General features: G+C 39.9%; 1 protein-coding gene across 2 annotated transcripts in view; it reads left to right on the forward strand.

The window, feature by feature from the left end:
• Window positions 1-23,250, forward strand: part of LOC118375600 (5-hydroxytryptamine receptor 4-like) — a 149,922-nt gene that overhangs the window by 15,276 nt on the left and 111,396 nt on the right. For both annotated transcript variants that reach the window (XM_035762179.2, XM_035762187.2), the window contains exon 2: window positions 21,592-21,679. In XM_035762179.2, the coding sequence (XP_035618072.1) occupies window positions 21,615-21,679 (65 nt within the window). In that variant the 5' untranslated portion in view covers window positions 21,592-21,614. The remainder of the gene's footprint in view (window positions 1-21,591; window positions 21,680-23,250) is intronic.

The raw sequence follows: 23,250 nt of genomic DNA on the forward strand, positions 1-23,250 counted from the left end.
TTTGTTTGGGGGGATGTCTGTAGACAAGGCAGGAGTTGCAGGATGGTTTTAAAATGGCCTTTTGTACGGCATCTCACAAACACGCTGTGAGCAGCAGCATCTCTAGACTAGTTGCCTATAGAGCTGACTGCGAGCTGGGGTAGTTCATTTCACATCGCCCTCTGCTTGTTCCACGAGAATGAGTTGTTTGACAGAGTGCTGAAATGTGCTGCTAAAATGGGAAATATGGGAGGCAAATCCGTGGGATGCAGGCGGACATAACATAACATACCACTGTAAAGGATTCCACTCTCACAGAGAGGCAGATGTAAATAGAATTCAGTCAGATCAAAAATATAAGCATTCTGAGCTTTGATCAATGCTGGGAACAATATTTAGATGTTGACCCGCAATTGATTTTCTTTACTGTGTACAATATACTGTACATTATACACATTTGAAAAAGGTCCGGACCTAGGTGTCCTGATATGTAGTTACGTCCATGTGTAACACCCACATGGGTGATGCTACTTGTGCCACCACAAAGGTGCTGGAACCCACACCACACTATGTCTATGGTCAGAGTAACATATCTTCACTAAAATATCTCCACTTGCAATCCTCTCGCTTGTATTTCTGTTTCACCAGTGTTCTGGCATCATTAAAATCCCAATCCCAACAGTCCCCAACAGATGGGATTCTTCAAAGTAGTCGCCCTTTGCCTTGATGACAGCTTTGCACACTCTTGGCATTCTCTCAACCAGCTTCATGAGGTAGTCACCTGGAATGCATTTCAGTTAACAGGTGTGCCTTGTTCAAAGTTAATTTGTGGATTTTCTTTTATTTTTAATGCATTTGAGCCAATCTGTTTTGTTGTGACAAAGTAGGGGTGGTATACAGAAGATAGCCCTATTTGGTAAAAGACCAAGTCCATATTATGGCAAGAACAAGTGCAGTCGCAAGAATCATCAAGCGCTATGATGAAACTGGCTCTCATGAGGACTACCACAGGAAAGATTGAATAAGTATCGAAATTGAAAGAGAGATTTGGTACAGTTAACAAGTGACTTTGTGAATTGTTCGTTTTACTCAGTCGATTAATTGCTTGGAGTTTTGAAACATGAGCCATTTTTAGGATCTGTTAAGATATTTGTGCTGAGAGTTGTGAAAATGTACCACATACTTGTGAAAATTGCACCAAAGTGATTGTAAAAAACTGTAACCATCATAGAAACTTGAGTGAGCAGGTGTCAGTTGGCATTTGAATTATAGTAGCCACAGAATAGAGTGTGATGAGGAAAATACTGCTTTGTTTTCTTGGAACTTTGTTTTCTAAGAACTTGCTCCACACTTTTTCAGATCTCCGGAAAATAATGTTTAGTTTTTTTTTTACATTTGGGATTGGAATGGTGGACATATTTGGTAGCGGCTAGACTGTTTATCTATCCCCTAGAGTTTAGTCCAAGAGAAACAGGAGGGTTTATTTTTGCAACGTGTGACTAATGGAAATCAATGACAACAAACATGTAAAAAACTGATTATGATATTGATTTCCTTATGGAGGGGTAAGTGCTCTTGGTGTGGATTTGAATACATCAGTGTAATGAACTCCGGAATTTAGTCAGTGAAACAAAAATCCCTGTTAAAAACTCACTAGGGATTGTTTATACCACAGAAACATTTGGGAAACTAAACTTTTAGTCTGCTGGCCCAATAACTTCCAGAAGTGAGAGAGGAGAAGACCGCAGTGGTAATCAGTTCCTTGGACCGGCTGGAAGAGATGAAACGAACAGGGCAAATAGGCAGAAAGTCGTGCTGTGGTCTGCCTCAGACAACCAGTAGATAGAAAACAAACTCAAGAACCAAGTACTTGTGCTTCCGCATGTATTCCCCAGAGCCTGGCCCTGCATAAGCTTGGGTGACTCTCTCTCCCCTCTTGAGAGGGATTGTTCTCTGTCTGAGCTAGACTTGACTGAACAAATCTCCAGTTTATAGGTTCCTCTGGAATGTTAAAGCGTTCCGCATGTTATACGGCAGATCGATTTGTCCGCCATCTGAAATGAAAATGTAATTTGGTAAAATTCTTAAACGAGAGACACGCGCCAATGGGAGAACTAAAACTAGTTCTAAATACTTTGCTACGGGGAGAGGAGCATTTCAAGGAGAGCCTTGTCTGATTTTCATTATACACATCATTGCCTTTATTAATCGTCTTTGTTGCTACAGCACCTGCCCTTATATTGGATGGATGACGTCAGGTATGGGGTGCCAGGTAGCCTAGTGGTTAGAGCATTGGACTAGTAACCGAAAGGTTGCAAGATCAAATCCCCCCCGCTGACAAGGTAAAAAAAAAAAAATCATTCCGCCCCTGAACAGGCAGTTAACCCGCTGTTCCCCGGTAGGCCGTCATTGAAAATAAGAATTTGTTCTTAACTGACTTGCCTAGTTAACTAAAGGTACAAATAAAAGGCAACATAAACTTATCCTCAGTGATGTATTCTCCCAAACAAATGGCTCTTATGAAGCTTGTTTTTGTTAATGTTCCCCCAGACACAGATTATTTGAGTTGAAAAAAGTTGCTCTACAATAAACAATTATTTATTCACTGTCGAACATCAGCAATTTAATAGTATTGTCAATCCTTTAAAGAAAAGTTGTATCTGATTATGACTGCAGTATTATATCGTTATACACCATACAGTTGCTAATAGAAATACAGTCATTTTAATAGAAACTTTGAAACATGTCCAATGCATAGTAGTCAAGACGATAGATGAAGGGTTCGGCTCGTGTGACCACTTTGAAATAATTCTTAATCACCAAAGCTTTATTTAAAGATCAAGTTTGGCAACAGCAAAACAGTGAGTGGACATCCCCATTTGATCTATGTAGGCTATTGGACTATGTTATTTTATCCAGCTCGTGTTATAATTGTGGACGTGCGTAAAAAACCTTCCTTGTAGGCCGTATGCCCATCACGAAATGAGACATGAGATAATCTGGTGACACTCTTTAGAAACATTGAAGTTATTTCCCCTTAACAATAGCTTGTTTTCCATTTAATTTGATTTTTTTTATTTTTATTGTCGTTAGTAGACTAACTCTACCCTACTGTAACGAAAAGCTGGTTCAACAGCAATGCGTCTGGTGTCTCTCTTATCCTGGCCAGAAGGTTTCTAAATGGTCTACTTGTGTCTTTTGCCGACATGCTTTTGCATTATTCACAATTCACATATGCCCACCTGCAGTGCATACTCCATTCGTCTTGTAACCATCTACATTTCCAAAGAATGCCTATTGTCTGGTTACAAAAGGCCCGTTTCTCCAAACATAGGCAAATAATTGTTTTCAGTCCCTATAACGCCATATCAACAGTAGCCCTATGCTATATCTTGCTTATTGAGAACCTGCCTTTCACATACAAGAAACTCTATAGGAGCCTATTTTTTTTTTTTTAGAAGCGCAATGCATGAAAGGCCTACACTCGGTGAAGGCAGTTAATCAAATCAAATGTTATTTGTCACATGCACCGAAAACAACAGTTGTGTCATTTACCGGGAAATGCTTACTTACGATGGATGACGTAAGTAAGCATTTCATGTAAGAATTCCTTGGCCTTACAAATTCTAAAAAAGCTCCGGGCCTAACACTTAGACACGAGTCCATGAAACCCAGACAGCAAACTGTGAGCTGTGTTTACCCTTAATGCACTGCAAGTGCGAAACCATGGTAGTTTATACTGGCAGTGGTAGAGAAGCACTTTATTACCTCAGGATGAGAAGCCTGCCACTCTGGCCTCAACGCCATGACCTCTGAAAATACACATAGCTATGTCCTCCCTGGACTGTTCAACTCAATTTCGTTCTCCGGTGTGTTGCATTGAGTAATGTCACAAATATGCACTGTAGCCTACTTTACAAAGGTTTATGGGACTTTATGTTGAGAGAAAATTCAATCTAGTCTTATTCAGGATGACACATGACCAATGTCAACTCCCATAAAGAGATTCGTGGGGGTGAGTTATTTGCAGTTATTTATTTAACTATCGTAAAATGTAATCTTCAGATATGATGTTGATAGATGTGTGTGGTGAAAAGCTATTGTTTAGTGTGCAGAGTTAAAATAAAGCATTAATGAGCTTTATTTTTGGTCAGTTCCTTCAGAAATACCTCTAATGTTAGTGTTTCGTGAGGGGGAAAAAAAACAGGAAAGAAACATTCATTATTAACTCAGCTGGATACTGCGTGACATAAAAGTATGTGAATGTATAGAGCTCGCCAGCTTGTAGTCATAAAGTGAAGTGAGTTACCTTTGGTTCGTTCAGCCATCTCCATAGGGAAAATTAATGGGGATGGAATGGGGTTTATGAGATAAATGCTGAAAATAACGTCCGAGGTTACCACAGGCTTAGGAGATCTTATACATTTTGTTCTATGAGATAATAGCAGTCAGTTAACATCACCTTTATGAATTATGAAGTCTTTATGTGCTTTGTGTTTTTTTACATTACATAAATTCATAGCAAATCACAAAAAGCGACGTTAGCTGAGGAGGATTATCTCATAGAACAAAACGTATAAGATCTCCTAAGCCTGTTTAGCACATGCCTTATTATCCTCCAAAAACGGCATTCATTGTCTCCATAGTCTCTGTCCAACGAACCATGGCGAAGTTAGTGCCTACACAAAGATGCCATTACTATTTCTCTCTATTAGTATCATTTTTAACCCATTCATGTCCATAACGGAAATTAATCATTTCCTTTGGTGGGCAAAGCTGTCATCAAGGAAAAAGGCGGCTACTTTGACAAATCTAAAATTTAAAAGATATTTTGTTTAGTTTAACACTTTTTTAGTCACTATATGGTTCCATATGTGCTATTCCATCGTTTTTATATTTTCACTATTATTCCACAATGTTGAAAATAGAACAAATGAAGAAAAACTATTTAATGAGTAGGTGTGCCCAAACATTTGACTGGTACTGTGTACAAACAGTATATATACTGAGTGTACAAAACATTAAGAAAACCTGCTCTTTCCATGACATAAACAGACCAGGCGAATCCAGGTGAAAGTTATGATCCCTTATTGATGTCACTTGTTAAATCCACTTCAGTCAGTGTAGATGAAGGGGAGGGGACATGTTAAAGAAGGATTTCTAAGCCTTGAGACAATGGAGACATGGACTGTGTATGTGTAAGGGTGAACGGGCAAGACAAAATATGTATGTGCCTTTTAATGGGATATGGAAGTAGGTGTCAAGTGCACCGGGTTTGAGTGTGTCAAGAACTGCAACACTGCTGGGTTTTTCACACTCAACAGTTTCCTGTGTGTATCAAGAATGGTCCACCACCCAAAGGACATCCAGCCAACTTGACACAAATGTGGGAAGCGTTGGGGTCAACATGGGCCAGCATCCCTTTAGAAAGCTTTCAACACCTTGTAGAGTTCATGACCAACAAGTTGAGGCTGTTCTGAGGGCAACAGGGGGTGCAACTTAATATTAAGAAGGTGTTCCTAATGTTTTGTACAGTCAGTGTATGAACAATATCTAAAGAAATACCCATACTCTCTCTCTCACACACACTCATAGAGTATATTATATAGCAGAAGCAAATCCAGTACAAGTCAATGGAGAGGCATGATACAGCATCCTCCCTCTTCCTCTCTCTCTCTCTCTCTCTCTCTCTCTCACAAACACACGTTTACACACATACCACAGACATACACACACACTCTCACACCCATGCGCGCAATCACACACACACACACACACACACACACACACACACACACACACACACACACACACACACACACACACACACACACACACACACACACACACACACACACACACACACACCGATACACACACACAAGCAACACCTGGTGGGAAAGCACAACCGTTCTGAATTTATTTACAAATACATGTCTTTGAAGCTAATCTTGTTTAGTCTGATGTCCTGACTGGTTTCTTTGATTGAATGTTACGTTTGTAGGAACTGTAGAATTGTTATTTGTTTACCTTTTGCTGTGGAATGTGTGATTAAGTGTGGGTAGTTCAGATAATGAATTGAATCCCTTTTTGAATGCATAAATTGTGACATGAACAAATCCTTTGTTTACGCTGTATAGTATCCTCTAGGAGTATGTGTGAGTTTGTGTGGATTTCTATTGGTCGAGACAATTATTAAAAGATGCGAACATGTTTAATATCTGAGAAAGAGAGAAAACACTGTAAAATGACTCAGTTTCCAGTCTCTTATTTTGAAAAAGAGCGACCCGGCTCTACGTATTCTACTGGTTAAAGCAGCCAAAGAGTTAACACACACAGGAATTTGTAATCACACATCCCATGCACGTATGTCCACCCACGCTCTGACTCTGGGAAAAATACAGTTTAGGCCCGGGTAATACGTATACGCTTGAGAGAGTATGCAACGGATCCCACTGGCCAGTGCTGGGCTAGCTAAGAGCATCTAACCAATAACATTATGCATGATCAGTGCATGGGCAATGTGGGGTGCATGGGGACAGTCTGATTGGCTGAAACCACGAGCTGGAGGTGATCAATATCTCACATGATGGGGATGGGGAGAGCTATACTGTACAACGCATATACTCTAGGGGTGTGTGTGTGTGTGTGTGTGAAAGCGAGTTTGTGTGGATTTCTTTAGACATTGTTTTTATATACAGTATACGTATATTGTTCCAGACAATCTATATACCACAAATTATTAACATCTGATCATTACAACAGGTCTAACAATACTTCTGAACAATACTTCTGAATTGTATTTCAAAATACGCTTGCTGAAGTCTTTTAAATGTTTTTTTTTTTTCACATTTTCTCAAAATCCTAACATTGACTGACACTGGAATGATAGACAATATGATATGATAGACAATATTACTATTTCAATATGGCCTGTCTAGACACTTGTACTAACTATATAGAAACAAAATGTCATGCATTTATGCCAAACAGAATTTGTTCTGTGGCACATTTTGATATTGTACTAAATATAGTACAATGATGTAAATGGGTTAATATTGTGATGAGTATTTTCAAATTGATCAGTGTAATACCAATATAGAGCTGTCACGCCAGCTCCTGACCAATGTCCCCTTGAACATTTTTGGCGCTGACCAAATTCAATTAAAATCAAATCAAATCAAATGTTATTGGTCACATACACATGGTTAGCAGACGTTATTGCGAAATGCTTGTGCTTCTAGTTCCGACAGTGCAGCAAAATCTAACAAGTAATCTAACAATTCCACAAAAATGACATAATACACACAAATCTAAGTAAAGGAATGGAATAAGAATATATACATAGAAATATAAGGATGAACAATGACTGAGCAGCATAGGCAAGATGCAATAGATGGTATAAAATACAGTATATGTATCTATATGAGATGAGTAATGCAAGATATGTAAACATTATTAAAGTGACATTATTAAAGTGAGAGTTTTAGGTGACAAGCTCAATTTCTTCAGCCTCCTGAGGTTGAATAGTTACGCCTTCCTCACCACACTGTCTGTGTGGGTGGACAATTTCAGTTTGTCTGTGATGTGTATGCCGAGGAACTTAAAACTTTCCACCTTCTCCACTGCTGCCCCGTCGTTGTGGATAGGGGGGTGCTCCCTCTGCTGTTTCCTGAAGTCCACTATCATCTCCTTTGTTTTGTTGACGTTGAGTGAGAGGTTGTTTTCCTGACACCACACTCTGAGTGCCCTCACCTGCTCCCTATAGGCTGTCACGTCGTTGTGCAAACTTGATGATTGAGTTTGAGGTATGCATGGTCACACAGTCATGGGTGAACAGGGAGTGCAAGAGGGGACTGAGCACGCACCCTTGTGGGGCCCCAATGCTGTGGTTCAGCGAAGTGGAGATGTTGTTTTCTACCTTCACCACCTGGGAGGCGGCCCGTCAGGACGTCCAGGACCCAATTGCACAGGGCGGGATCGAGACCCAGGGCCTCAAACTTAATGATGAGCTTGGAGGGTACTATGGTGTTGAATGCTGAGCTGTAGTCAATGAACAACATTCTTACATAGGTATTCCTCTTGTCCAGATGGGATAGGGCAGTGTGCAGTGTGATGGTGATTGCATCATCTATGGACCTATTGGGGCGGTATGCAAATAGAACTGGGTCTAGGGTGACAGGTAAGGTGGAGGTGATATGATCCTTGCTCGTCACTGAAAACACTTCATGATGACAGAAGTGAGTGCTATGGAGTGACAGTCAGTTACATTTGCCTTCTTGGGTACAGGAACAATGGTGGCCATCTTGGAGCATGTGGGGACAGCAGACTGGGATAGGGAGAGATTGAATATGGTCATAAACACACCAGCCAGCTGGTCTGTGCATGCGATGAGGACGCGGCTAGGGATTAAAAAATAATAATAATAATACATGTACAGTGCCTTGTGAAAGTATTCGGCCCCCTTGAACTTTGCGACCTTTTGCCACATTTCAGGCTTTCAAACATAAAGATATAAAACTGTATTTTTTTGTGAAGATTCAACAACAAGTGAGACACAATCATGAAGTGGAACGACATTTATTGGATATTTCAAACTTTTTTAACAAATCAAAAACTGAAAAATTGGGCGTGCAAAATTATTCAGCCCCCTTAAGTTAATACTTTGTAGCACCACCTTTTGCTGCGATTACAGCTGTAAGTCGCTTGGGGTATGTCTCTATCAGTTTTGCACATCGAGAGACTGAATTTTTTTGCCATTCCTCCTTGCAAAACAGCTCGAGCTCAGTGAGGTTGGATGGAGAGCATTTCTGAACAGCAGTTTTCACTTCTTTCCACAGATTCTCGATTTCACCTTTATTTAACCAGGTAGGCCAGTAGAGAACATGTTCTCATTTACAACTGCGACCTGGCCAAGATAAAGCAAAGCAGTGAAACAACAACACATACACATTGGATAAAAAAACATACAGTCAATAACACAATAGAAAATTGATATACAGTGTATGCAAATGAAGTAAGGAGGTAAGGCAATTAATAGGCCATAGTTGTCAAAATAATTACAATTTAGCAATTAACACTGGAGTGATAGGGTGGGTGTTGCTATGGTGACCAGTGAGTTGAGATAAGGCGGCGCTTTACCTAGCAAAGACTTATAAATGACCTGAAGCCAGTGGGTTTGGCGATGAATATGTAGTGAGGACCAGCCAATGAGAGCATACAGGTCACAATGGTGGGTAGTATATGGGGCTTTGGTGATAAAAGAGATGGCACTGTGATAGAATGCATCCAATTTGCTGAGTAGAGTGTTGGAGGCTAATTTGTAAATGACATCGCCGAAGTCAAGGATTGGCAGGACAGTAGTTCCAAAACATGCAGTGATTTTGCAGAAAGCCACATCAATTTACAGAAATACTCATAATAAACATTGATAATAGATACAACTATTATTCATGGACTTTAGATAAACTTCTCCTTAATGCAACCGCTGTCAGATTTCAAAATAACTTTACAGAAAAAGCATACCATACAATAATCCGAGTACGGCGTTCAGAGCCCAAACCAACCAAAGAAATATCCGCCATGTTGTGTAGTCAACATTAGTCAGAAATAGCATTATAAACATTCACTTACCTTTGATGATCTTCATCAGAATGCACTCCCATGAATCCCAGTTCCACAATAAATGTTTGATTTGTTCGATAAAGTTAATCATTTATGTCCAAACACCTCCTTTTGTTAGCGCGTTTAGTAAACAAATCGAAACTCACAAAAACTTACAAAAAGTCCAAAAAGTTCCGTTACAGTCTGTAGAAACATGTCAATTGTAGTATAGAATCAATCTTTAGGATGTTTTTATCATAAATCTTCAATAATGTTCCAACTGGACAATTCGTTTGTCTGTAGAAAAGCAATGGAACACAGGTCGCTCTCACATGACCGCGCGTCACGAGCCCATGGCTCTCTGCCAGACCTCTGACTCATTCCCCTCTCATTCAGCCCCCCTTCACAGTAGAAGCCCGAAACAATGTTCTAACGACTGTTGACATCCATTGGAAGTCTTAGGAAGTGCAACATGGCCAATATCCCACTGTATGTTCAATAGGGGCTGAGTTGAAAAATGACCAACCTCAGATTTCCCACTTCCTGGTTGGATTTTTCTCTCAGGTTTTTGCCTGCCATATGAGTTCTGTTATACTCACAGACATCATTCAAACAGTTTTAGAGACTGCCAAGTGTTTTCTATCCAATACTAATAATATGCATATATTAGCATGTGGGACTGAGTAGCAGGCAGTTTACTCTGGGCACGCTTTTCATCCTGGTCAGACCAGCGTTGAATAGTCCTTGTCACGGGTACATCCTGTTTGAGTTTCTGCCTATAGGAAGGCAGGAGCAAAATTGAGTCGTGGTTAGATTTGCCAAAGGGAGGGTGGGGGAGGGCCTTGCATGCATCGTGGAAGTTAGAATAGCAGTGATCCAGAGTTTTGCCAGCACGAGTGCTTCAATTAATATGCTGATAGAATGTAGGTAGCCTTGTTCTCAAATTTCATTGTTAAAATCCCCAGCTACAATAAATGTAGCCTCAGGATATATGGTTTCCAGTTTTCTTAAAGTCCATTGAAGTTCCTTGAGTGCCGTCGTGATATCGGCTTGAGGGGGGATATACATGGCTGTGACATTAACCAACGAGAATTCTCTTGGGAGATAATACGGTTGGTATTTGATTGTGAGGAATTCTAGGTCAGATGAACAAAAGGACTTGAGTTCCTGTATGTTGGTACAATTACACCATGAGTTGTTAATCATACACCCCCGCCCTTCTTCCTGGAGATATGTTTATTTCTGTCGGCGCGACGCACAAAGAATCCCGGTGGCTGTACCAACTCCGACAGTATATCCCAAGACAGCCATGTTTCCATGAAACATAGTATGTTACAATCCCTGATGTCTCTCTGGAAAGCAACCCTTGCCCTAATGTCATCTACCTTGTTATCTAGAGACATTAGTGAGTAGTATACTCAGAACCGGTCTTGTGAGCATAAATTTCCATTCTGTGAAACTTCCAGCGCACAATAACTGCCCACTGGGCACACACTGTTTGAATCAACGTCCACGTCATTTAAATAAAATTACGTTGAACCAATGTGGAATAGACATTAAACGTCTGTGCCCAGATTGTGTGAACACTGAGGCTGTATCGGCTTTAAGTAAAATTTCAGACAGTGGCCAATAGGCTAACGTGGCTATTTGAACATAATGTAGGCCTATCAGAGTGGCCTACCAACAAAACCATGACCACCCATACATAGAATGTATGCACACATGACTGTAAGTCGCTTTGGATAAAAGCGTCTGCTAAATGGCATATTATTATTATTATTATTATTATTAAAACCAGTGGAGCAAATACCATAACATTTTCATATAACTGTGGGTCTTGTGTGGCTCATTTGGTAGAGCATGGCATTTGCAATGCCTGGGTTGTGGGTTCGATTGCCATGGGGGACCAGTACAAACAAGTATGAACATAGATATGAGTCACTCTGGATAAGAGTGTCTGCTAAATTCAATGTAAATGGATATAGCTGTTGACTGCGATGATATTGATGTAAATGGATATTGCTGTTGACTTCTATGATATTGCCTACTATAGCCAATATATGTGATCTGTGATCTCAAATGTGCTTAGGTTACTGGTAGGTCAAGTCAGGCAGGTACAGAACAGCAGGCAGGGTCAGGACAGGCAGAATGGTCAGAACTGGGAAGACTAGCAAAAACTAGAGCACAGGGAAGCCGCTGGTAGGACTTGATGGGACAAGATGAACTGGCAACAGACAAGCAGAAAACGCAGGTATAAATACATGAGGTAATGGGAGACACCTGGTGGGGGGTGGAGACAATCACAAGGCAGGTGAAACAGATCAGGGTGTGACACCTGTGCCCAATAAGAAAACACCCCCCCCGTACATTTCGAACTGTCCTCAATCAATTAAAAATTTTGTCTGTACAGGTTTACATTCAACACCAGTAGAAACAGATTTTTCATCACTTTCATAAGCTATTATTGTTCCAGTTCCTGCTACTCCATGTTCAACCAGCTGGCACAGACCAACGGGCTGGAGCGTTTTTCACTTTTCATTGGTTCATTGTTCCAAGTTTCCAACTCTTACCAAAGGAATTAGATCTAATCTTGGATTTTTAGGTCGTGAATTTATAACTGCACACTACATGGCATTAGGACAGACGGCCACATGAATCTCCCGTTTTTAGTCCCCTGTCTTTAATCAGGTCTATAAGCCAGTCACATAGTCATGCCACACTTGTATTGCTTGCATAAGGGTACCAGGATTATGGCACCAATAAACTGACTCATTCATCTTTGCACCCTATTGCTTTATTATATTCCTTTGTGTTGTCTATTGTTAGGTTTCACTATCAAGAGTTTAATTCATTTGATTGTTAGTGTGGGCAACATTACTGTATGTGTCACAGGATCAAGGAATTTCCCGAAACCTGACACCATAACTTAAGGACTAGTAAGGCCCGATCCTGAATATCAAATATGAATTCTATGAAGTTGTTGTTACCCGTTTCACTTTTATTTGTAATCCTTTGAGTAAAGGACCATGTCATTGTTGAAGTGTCTTAATGGACCCTAAAATTCATATTTGTTACTTTTTCACAGTCGCTAATCAGCGCAGTGGTTGGCATTATATACTTGTGAATATGGCCCAGTAATATCACATCAGGCAGTGTAGGGGCACCTCTATGTCTGCCACGTTCAAATGGCTATACTGATGTAATGGGCCGTAAAGTATAATGGGATAAATAAAGTATGCGAGGTTGGGGTTTTAGGACTCCAACTCACTCAATCAAGTTTTGTTATACCCTTAATGTGCAGGCTCTTAAGATGCTCTGACAGCATACATCATTTATTAAAGATGCTTAACCCTTCTGGGATGTTTATTGTTTCTGTTGTTGACTGTGCCTCAGATTGCTGCATTCAGAACTCAGTGCCGTCAAGGAGCACAATAGTGATTGGCGTGCTTTGAAATAATTGGAACATGGGTATTCTATAGCCTATAGAACAGTCCTGCTGAATAGGAAATGCTAGAAATTCCGGGAGACCTTGGACTTTGCGCAGAGGTCTTGAATAGAGACCAGAGAACCCAGACTGCTGTTAATGAATCGTAAAATTGGAGCAGGTGTGAAGGCTGTAAAACTATGGCATCCATTCTAATCAGTGTGAGACAGGAGGTTGTATCGTGCTGAGGTGAAGGAGTCAGATTGTGGTTTAATGGAAGTACCTTTACAAGGCATTCTACCTCCGCTTTATCTTAAGCAAGTCTGTGATGTCGGTACTGTGCTCCTGTTAACACGTTACTGTACGACCACCTCGTTCAGCACATTATAGTGATATCATAGGCCATTAGTTGGATTTCTGGGATTTACACCCTTTTATGGTTTTAGTGAGCGTGCAAGTCAACGCCACTCAAACGGTTATAGGAATACCATCTACCGGGAACATGACTGAGATTATGACTATTTATGTCTGAAGAGGTATTCAAATGAGTAGGACCCCCGAGTATAGGGATTTTATAATGACGCATAATGATACTGCATTCCAGATGGGAGGCCTCAACACACACCTAACTATACAGAGGGGTGCGAAATTACTGACACCCTTGATAAAGATGAGCAAAAATGACTGTATCAAATAAATCATTCAAATACTGGTGCTGTATTCTATGGGGAAATGATCTTAATTATACTCATATAATAGATGTTGTTTAACAACTAATACTTGTTTTCTCTCAAAAACATAGGGGTCAAATTATTGACACCCTTGTTTTTCAATATCTTTCAATACCTCACCTTTCAAGGATAAAAAAAATTGATGAGATTGGAGAACGCATTCCTCCATACAGAATCTTTCCAGATCCTTGATATCTTTCGTCTGGGCTTATGGACTTGCCCTCTTCAATTCAAACCACAGGTTTTCAATGAGGTTCAAGTCCGGAAACTGATTTTGTAGTCAATTAATAATATCTTTGTGGATTTAAAAAAAAATGTGTGCTTGAGGTTATTGTCTTGCTGGAAGATCAAATTGCGACCAAGTTTCAGCCTCCTGACAGCAGGTTTTAGGCTAAAATGTCCAACCAGGTTTAGAGCTAAAGTTAATTATGTTGTTGACCTTAAAAGGGGCCCCAGGACCAGTGTAAGGAAAACAGCCCATAACCTAAAATATCTAACACCATATTTTACAGTAGGTATGGGGTTCTTTAGCTGCTTATGCATTCTCATTCCCAATTTTTTAACATACAATTATAGCTCAGCATTTTAATTATTTTATTTTTTACAGTATTTTTTGCTTATCTTTATCAAGGGTGTCAATCATTTTGGACCCCACTGTATATCACTTTAGCACTCCCTCACTGTTTTAATGTTACTTTTCTTTGGATTTCTTTCATTTTGACGTGCGAACAGTCAATGGGATATATAGTATACTATACAACTCAACTCTGGACCTAGAAACCAGTTCTAATCAGGGACTGATTTAGACCTGGGACACCAGGTGTGTGCAATTAATTATCAGGTAGAACAGAAAACCAGCAGGCTTTGGACCTCATAGGGTAAGAGTTGAATAACCCTGCTACAGCCTGTATTACTATAGTGATGAGGGAGTTTCACTTTAGAGTGTGTACGAATACTTTATAATTCTACTTCTGTCTTGAATGTGTGGCTTTTCAGTCAAGGTAATGAGCATACCTTAGGACATACGCATAACTTATTTTGGAACATGATGGTACCACATTTGGGAAAGGGAAGGGGGATACCTAGTCAGTTGCATAACTGAATGCATTCAACCAAAATGTGTCTTCCGTATTTCACCCAACCCCTTTGAATCAGAGACGTGCGGGGGGCTGCCCTAATTGACATCCATGTCAGAACCGCAGAACGGCAGATTTTTCTACCTTGTCGGCTCGGGGATTCGATCCAGTGACCTTTTGGGTCATCTTTGACTTTTATATATTTGGCCATGTAATTTAAAGAGCTCGGAGTCAGAATATTGATCCCTACAATGAGTGTATTCCTCTCAAGGCACTTCTTGAAAGTCTGGTGTTTTTATTGGTCCTACTCCTGCAGCTAGTTTTCTATTAACAGATGAGTTCTCATTTAATAGCAGCTCTAGGATGAAACACACTACTACAGTTTATTGCTATTTTGAACATTTGGTGATCACTTCAAATAGGAGTGTTTGCTTTATTGAGTAGTTTGACATCCATCACTGTAGAGGTTGTACTTAATATCTACTCAGGCATATTTAGAGTGCCACTAAATTTGTTTTATTTATTTTTCATAAAATCACCTGCAGTCAATTTGATGCCCTGAACCGCTCTTCTTATTCACATTTGGCGTGCAAGTATCTATAAAATATAATTATAATGTCTTGTATTATCGTGAATCAATATCATGCTGATAAACAACCTGAGAGTATTTTTAGGTACAGTCACAGCAGAAATGTCTCTCTGTAATCTCTCCCAGATTACATGACTGGGATTGTTGTTTAGCCTACTGACGCCAAAATCAATAATTACACTCTTCTAATGAAATGTAATGAGTTGTTCCATATTTTCAGGAAAATGTGATTAAGATATTTACTGTGTTGAGAACTCTGTATTGGCATGATAAAGACACATTCTGGATGCATGGGTGCACACTGTATCCACATGATGTGCATTATTAATGGTTTGGCAAATTGCTCTTAATACTTGGCTGCATTCACATGCCCAGAGCAGAGCTGGGGGCGTTGGTGACAGGCAGGGGAACTCAGTAAATATGAGACAGGAGGAGCACAAGTTAGAGCATGAGGAGCCCCAAGACCATCATTAAATCCAAATCCATCGAGGAGTGGGAAAGTGTGTGTAGTTTTCTGTATAATGAGGAAGCTCCCTTGAAATGATGCTGCTTTTTTGGTATCGCCCAACAAACAGCAACAGGCTGGCTTATACCTGACACACATGGGTCCCTCTGTGCCTGGCAAGGCAGCTGTAGTGCACAGAATTAGGGAAAGGGAAAGTTGGAAGTAAAGTATCTTCATGTTGTTGAGGATGAATATATGAAATATCATTATACCATGGTAAGCAATTTTTTTAATTAATATCTGAAAATTGTTAATATTGATTAAATGAATATAGAACGTGAGTAAAGGGGACACTTGAAATCAGAGATCAGCTAGAGGTCCTAGGATAAGCTGTTTGGGTCAAAGCTAAGATCAGGAACAGGAAGCAGCCAAATGATGTGGAAAAATGTGTCAAGTGTGAGGTCAGAGGTCAGGTTAGCTGGCACTAGAAGGTCCTGATTAGGGTGGGGGATTAAAGCTTTGAACCACAGGGCCACAGCTAGGGGAAACCTGAGCCAGATGGCAAGGTGGCTGGGGCTCCATCTCGATTCCAGCATCAGCTAACAGAGGTCGGAGTTTAACTCAGTGTATCTCAGAAGAGACAAAGGATGAGATATTGCTTGGTTTGAAATGCGTCATTATGAAAGGGAATGGGGGGATTTAGATGAAAGGGAGTCATTATTTCATTGGTTTTCATCTTCAAATGAAAGGCCTTTCTCTCTGTTCCTCACAAACTTTTTGATATCTGGTTACGGGCATATTATAAGATGCGCAATTAAGCAGTTTGACACCCCTGATCTCACCTCTCAGAAGTTCCAATTCTATCGTACCTTTCACATATGAAATGGCTACACATTGTCAGTTCTTGAAATATTAATGTAAGCAATAAAATGTAGCTTGGGCACACTGTGTAATCAAACACATTTGACAGTTATCCAGACAGATGGGTAATGAAGTCAAAGAACGCTCCATGCTAACGCTGTCCAGTTTATCCCAACTGTTATAGTGAAGAAAAGGGAAGAAAGAAATTCTCCAAACACATTATAACATCACTGGATCTCAAAGCAAGTCAAATAAATTAGGCTCATCCAGATTTTTTTTTTAACTTTATCAAAATTTAAGAAAGAGATTTCAGAAATGCTCTTGAAAGTAATAAAATGTGTGTTTAACTAGAAAAGTACATTCCCTAAAGAAAATGGGTGTGCTTGTTAGCTTGTCTTAAAGTATTTATGGTTGTGAAAGTAGTTATAGTAGTAATAGTGACTGCAGTAGTAACGGTATAGTTGAAACGGTAGGTAAATGGAAATATTGATTGATTGATTGATAGGATAGCCTGAACATGTGAAAGTTGGTTTGGCGTCTTTAGCTTGAACTGGTCAAGACTTACTACTATTGTTGATGGGTTAATATATGCAAATGTTTGCACATTTTAATTGAACGTTTTCAAAGTTGGTCTTGTAAAATAAATTAGCCAAGGAGCAGGACCCTTTTGAATTGCTACTGTGCCACTATACTCCTATGGTTCTTATTCAAACCTGTTAATTTGTGCAAATTGAAAATGTTTATAGTTCAAAAATTATAAATATTAAAAAGCTGTATACGATTAATATAACATTTCAATTTGGTTTGGTGTTGATAGCTTAAACAGCCCTTCTTCATGACCTGCCTGCTGCTTCGGGGCTCAAAGGAGAATGAATCAGATAAGCTCTCAAGGTATAAATGTGTCATCCGTTGTCAGTTCTAATCAGACTTTGAACTATAAACAATTGAAAATGTTTATAGTTCAAAAAGTATACATATTAAAAAGCTGTATACGATTAATATAAGTTGGGTCAGTCCACACATTTCAATTTGGTTTGGTGTTGATAGCTTAAATGGTTCAAGAAGAGTAGCATTTCACAGTTTTTACCATTCAAGTCTATGGCACCTTTATTGCCATTGAAATGCGTTGGGAGCTCATTTAAATATTAAATACGTTTAAATAGTTTCACAAAGATTTTCTCAAGCAATCTAAGTTGGGCCAGTCTAAACGATGTTTATTGTTGATAGTTTAAGCAGTTTATGTGCTAAAGCAGCAGAATAAATATAAAAAATAATATGAGTATGTAAGAGTGCTAGAATGTTCTTGCTTTCAGCAAGCACTCTAATGAAAACAAGGGCAGACTGGTATGTGACGCAACTCTAGACAAACCCTGTCTGGTCTACCTTTTCTATTCCAAATTGATACAGTCCAGACTCCGTGCAGACAGTCAGACAAACTAGCAGCAGTGTTGGTATATTTTTGCTGATTTAACAGTGCTGCAGTGCTGACACAATTTTGCCGACTGGTGTGCATCTACCGTATTGCGCTGGTTCTGTGACGACCATTCTTGTGAATGGAATACCTGTGTGGTGTGACATTGTGTGTGTTGTATGTATATGTGTATGTGTGTGTGTGTGTGTGTGTGTGGTGTGTGTGCGTGTACGTGCGCAACGTGTGCGCGCAGCATGTATTTGTGTGTACAGTTTGTGTGTGGCGTGTCTCTCTGTGTCCTCCGTGTGCCTGGAGAGAGACCACCTGTGAGAGTACGAGAGTAACACCCTGCCTGGAGGGCAGGGATTCAAGGACCTCTGCTGGACAGTTACGACTGGAGTACTCTCTCCACCTAGAGCAGTGAATGACACAATATCTTCCACAGGAGGCTGCTGAGGGGAGTAAAATGGAGTAAATGGAATGGTATCAAACACATGGAAACAACGTGTGGGATGTGTTCGATAGCATTCCATCTATTCCGTTCCAGCTATTACTAAGAGCCTCTCCTCCCCAATACTGTCCCATAACGGTCCTGAGAAAGCCATTAGGCATCAATGTTTCCTTGTAAATATTGCTTCCATGCTCAATCTCTTTCCCAGGTGTAAGCACATCAGAGATTTCCATTTTCGTGCTGAAAGGCAAAGGCCCAGTAATGCTAACTGATGCGTTTGGGTGTGGAGCCAGACGTTTCTTGATGACTGCCACAAATCATTTAATACTAAACCAAATAACACATACAGTAACGGAGTTGCAAATATACCAGAATGGTCAGTTATGAATACGTTGCACCCAGGACAGCCCTTCTTCAAGACCTGCCTGCTGCTTCGGGGCTCAAAGGAGAATGAATCAGATAAGCTCTCAAGGTGTAAATGTGTCATCCGTTGTCAGTTCTAATCAGACTTCACATCAGCGCTTCATTCATAAACGACAGCAAAAATAGTTTCCATGTTAATGAGAATAATTCTTAATATTACAGGGTGAGTGCTTTTGTCAACAATATCACAAGGTTATTCATTTGAATCGTTCAACTAACACAGTAGACAGTGGCTTAGTCAAAGCAATGCAACACCAAGGGCAGAATGAGAGAAAAATAATGATACTTCATTTTATCTCCTAAATCTACCTCTTGTCGGTGGGGAAGTGGATACCTAGTCACTTGCACAACTGAATTCGTTCAACCCGAAATGTGTCTTCTGCATTTAACCTATCTTCTGAATCTGAGAGGTGTGGGAGGGGGCTATCTTAATCAACTTCCACGTCATCGGCACCCGGGGAGCAGTTGTTGTTGTGGGTTAACTGCCTTCCTCAAGGGAAGAACGGCAGATTTGTCAACCTTGCCGGGTTGGCAATTCGAACCAGCGACCGTTCGGTTACAAGCCCAATGCTCTAAACGCTGGGCTAACCAGCCGGCCCATGGTAATTACAATGAAATGCACAGACCAGGATTTCTATCCCTCGGATTCACTGAGTCCAATGTCCAGTTGGTAGTTACGCATCATCGTTTTGCTCACAGCCGTTTCATACATTTGTGATGATCATCTGAGCACTACCGAAGTTCATAAAACGTTTCAAATAGTTTACTATAGGAATTGCAATAGCACCAAACAGCCAGAATGTAAACTACAGCATAATTAATCTCCGTAAATACTATTTGCATAATGTTTTCCGTAATCAAACTGCTTATTATTACATGAACTTGAGATAAATGACACACACACAGTACAGTACCGTATTGCTCTGGAGATAATAATATATTATGTACAGCGCCTTCAGAAAGTATTCACACCCCTTGATTTATTCCACATTTTGTTGTGTTACAGCCTGAATTCAAAATGGAGTACATTTTTACTTGTATTCAAAATGAAATACAGAGATATCAAATTGAAGTATTCACACCCCTGAGTCAATACTTTGTAGAAGCACTTTTGGCAGTGATTACAGCGGTGAGTCTTTCTAGGTAAGTCTCTAAGAGCTTTGCACACCTGCATAGTACAATATTTGCACATGATTCTTTTTAAATTCTTCAAGCTCTGTCAAATTGGTTGTTGATCATTGCTAGACAGCCATTTTCATGTCTTGCGATAGATTTTCCAGACGATTTAAGTCAAAACTGTATCTTTGTAGTGACTGGGTGTATTGCAGCACAGAGATGAGGTAGTCATTGACAAATCATGTTTAACACTATTATTGCATACAGTATTAGTCCATTCAACTTAATTATGTGACTTGTTAAGCACATGTTTACTCCTGAACTTATTTTGGCTTGCCATAGCAAAGGGGTTAAATACTTATTGACTCAATAGATTTCAGCTTTAAAAATTGTATTAGTTTGTAAACATGTCTAAAATACTGTATAATTCCACTTTGACATTAGGGGGTATTGGGCGTAGGCCAGTGACACAAAACATCAATTTAATCCATTTTAAATTCAGGCTGTAACACAACATGTGGAAAAAGTCAAGGGTTGTGAATAATTTCTGAAGGCACTGTAACTACCTTGTATTATGAAGATGTTCATATTATAAAACACATTCAAAGTCCATAGAGATTCATACAATATTGCTCACTGTACAGGACAAGGCCCAATTGGCCAGATGCAGTCACGGTCAATGCAAATGTGGAACACTGCCGACAAGTCATCTGTAGATTTCCCTTGTCCATTTCCCAAAAGGCAATTTCTGAAATTGGAATACATGGGAAACATATCAAGTGAGGGTACAGATACATGTACACGTTCAGCTGTTTACCTCACTAAAGGTGTAACACGACACATTTCATTCACATATTTTCAGCAGTCAGAACCCCAATTGTCATCTCTGCAGCTTTAACCACTTCCTCCTGCCTGGGAGTGTTTCAGGTCTGCTGCATAGACCACGTGGCAGCCATTTTGTATTAATGTATCCCAAAAGGAGGTGTGAACGCAATGAATTTCTTGAACAAAATGGGATTATGTGACCTAACAAGAAATGCAACCAATAGCCTATATGACTATGGCAAGTTAAAGCATAATAAGTATCAGTTACACTATTCTTGCATGCACTTCATTTTAATTACAGTCATTACATCCAATGCTATATTCTTTGTGTAATGTTGTTGTTGCATGTAATGATTTAATTCACAACCTCTTAGTGCATTTGTTATTGGTATGTAGAGTAATTCCAGGCATATTTTCTGTTATGCTCAACAATTAAATAATACTTTTTTTGTCTCCTTAATCCTCTCAATCACAGGTTAAATACGTGCTTAGCTTTTGAAATCCCCCCCACCAAATATGTGCAGATGTTCAAAATACATTTCTGTTGACAGCCTTACAAAATTAGGGATAGGGAGTAACTTCCAGGGCATATCTGTAAGGTCACCATAAATCCTAACTGCCCTATCTGAGTAACCTCTATTTCTCCTTGTCTCGTAGGGAGTTTCTGCATTTATGGGGACATGAATCTATGTTCCGGGGGCCCGATGCCTGTGATGGAGGAAGTAGATATCAGCGGCAGTGAGAGGTAAGAACAGTACACTGCATGACCGCGTGTGCTCTTGAAAAGGACATGGTAGTCAATGGAATGGAATTATCAATGGAATACCTGTCTGAGCCAAGTAGATAGACATACTGATAAAGTCCTTGATAGCATCATAATGAAAAGGATACACATACAGGATACAATGTGAAATATGCACATTGGATATTATTCATGATTCTTTAATTAAATGAAGTGTTGGCACATGTAGTAGCTGCTAGGTGTCATACAGTATACACGTAAGGCAGAGTGAGGGATGGTGATGGTATTGGAAGGCTAATGTCCCTGAATCCATGGGGAAGGATGCCTGTGGTCAGCTTTGCAGGAACCAGAGGCTTCCTCCCCTGGCATCATCCTTCCCTGCTCCCTGCTTACCTTCTCAACGTTCTCCCTCATTCGATATCCTGTGACAGGCTTCCTATCAGGAGGATCCGTTTCTATAGAAATATCCTTGAAATAGCATCATACAGAACATGAGATTTTATGACAAGAGCTCTCCTTACATATAGACCCACTACCCCCAAGCCATAAAACTCCTGAAAATCTAATCCCCCTCCCCTACGCATGATTGTTGGTTTTTGGAGCAAAGCTTTAGAGACTGTTTTCGTGGACAATGAGTGTATTAATTCAGCTCATGCCAATGTGGTCCTGATAAGCTGACTTCGATTGAAACCTATTGCCGAAAGAAAAACTGAAACATCCAGGCATGTGTCCAGCCCGTGGTGCTGAATCCCTATAGTAAGGCGCCTAACAAAGCTGTCAAAATCTCCATTGATAAAAATAAAAAAATCCCAGGGATGGACTGGCAAATAATTATCAGCTCAAGCAGGAGAGAAAAAGCAGAGGCAGAGAAAGGCTGAGTTTTCCATTAGACATTGTTTGGACAGATTTTTTTTTATTAATGTCTTCTAGCGTGATTTATCACATCTGTCAGTGATATCAGAGCGCCTCACATATAACTTCACTCCCGTTCTACTCCAATGTTTCTTTACAGAGAGTGACTTACTTTTCCGGTGACGGGTTATACATGAAGAATTGTACCCACGTAAGACATTTGGCAGTACAAGAAGCCAGTGCTATGAAAAAATGTGAACTCTGACTGATGACTTTGCTGAAATTCATAATCTTTCCTGTCACAACTAACCCTTTACACTCGTGGGAATGTCCTATATGGGCTAAATTCAAATGTTTCTTACAGAAGGAATATGAAAAGTATGTGCATAACCATGGTACCAATTGAAAGGGAACAGTATGGAGATTATGGAGATTATGGGAATAGTATTATACTTAAGGTTGAGAATACAAATCAAACTAAATGTTATTTGTCACATGGGCTGAATACAACACACCTTACAGTGAAATGCTTATTTACAAGCCCTTAACCAACAATGCAGTTTTAATAAAATTACGTGTTAAGTGTTAAAATGTTAAGTGTTAAAATAAGTAAAAAAATCTGAAATCGAAATAACAAATTATTAAAGAGCAGTAGTAAACAGTAGCGTGGCTATATACAGGGGGTACTGGTACAGAGTCAATGAACGGGGGGCACCGGTTAG

This window comes from Oncorhynchus keta, chromosome 4 (genome assembly GCF_023373465.1).
Source record: "Oncorhynchus keta strain PuntledgeMale-10-30-2019 chromosome 4, Oket_V2, whole genome shotgun sequence".
NCBI classification, from domain to species: Eukaryota; Metazoa; Chordata; class Actinopteri; order Salmoniformes; family Salmonidae; genus Oncorhynchus; species Oncorhynchus keta.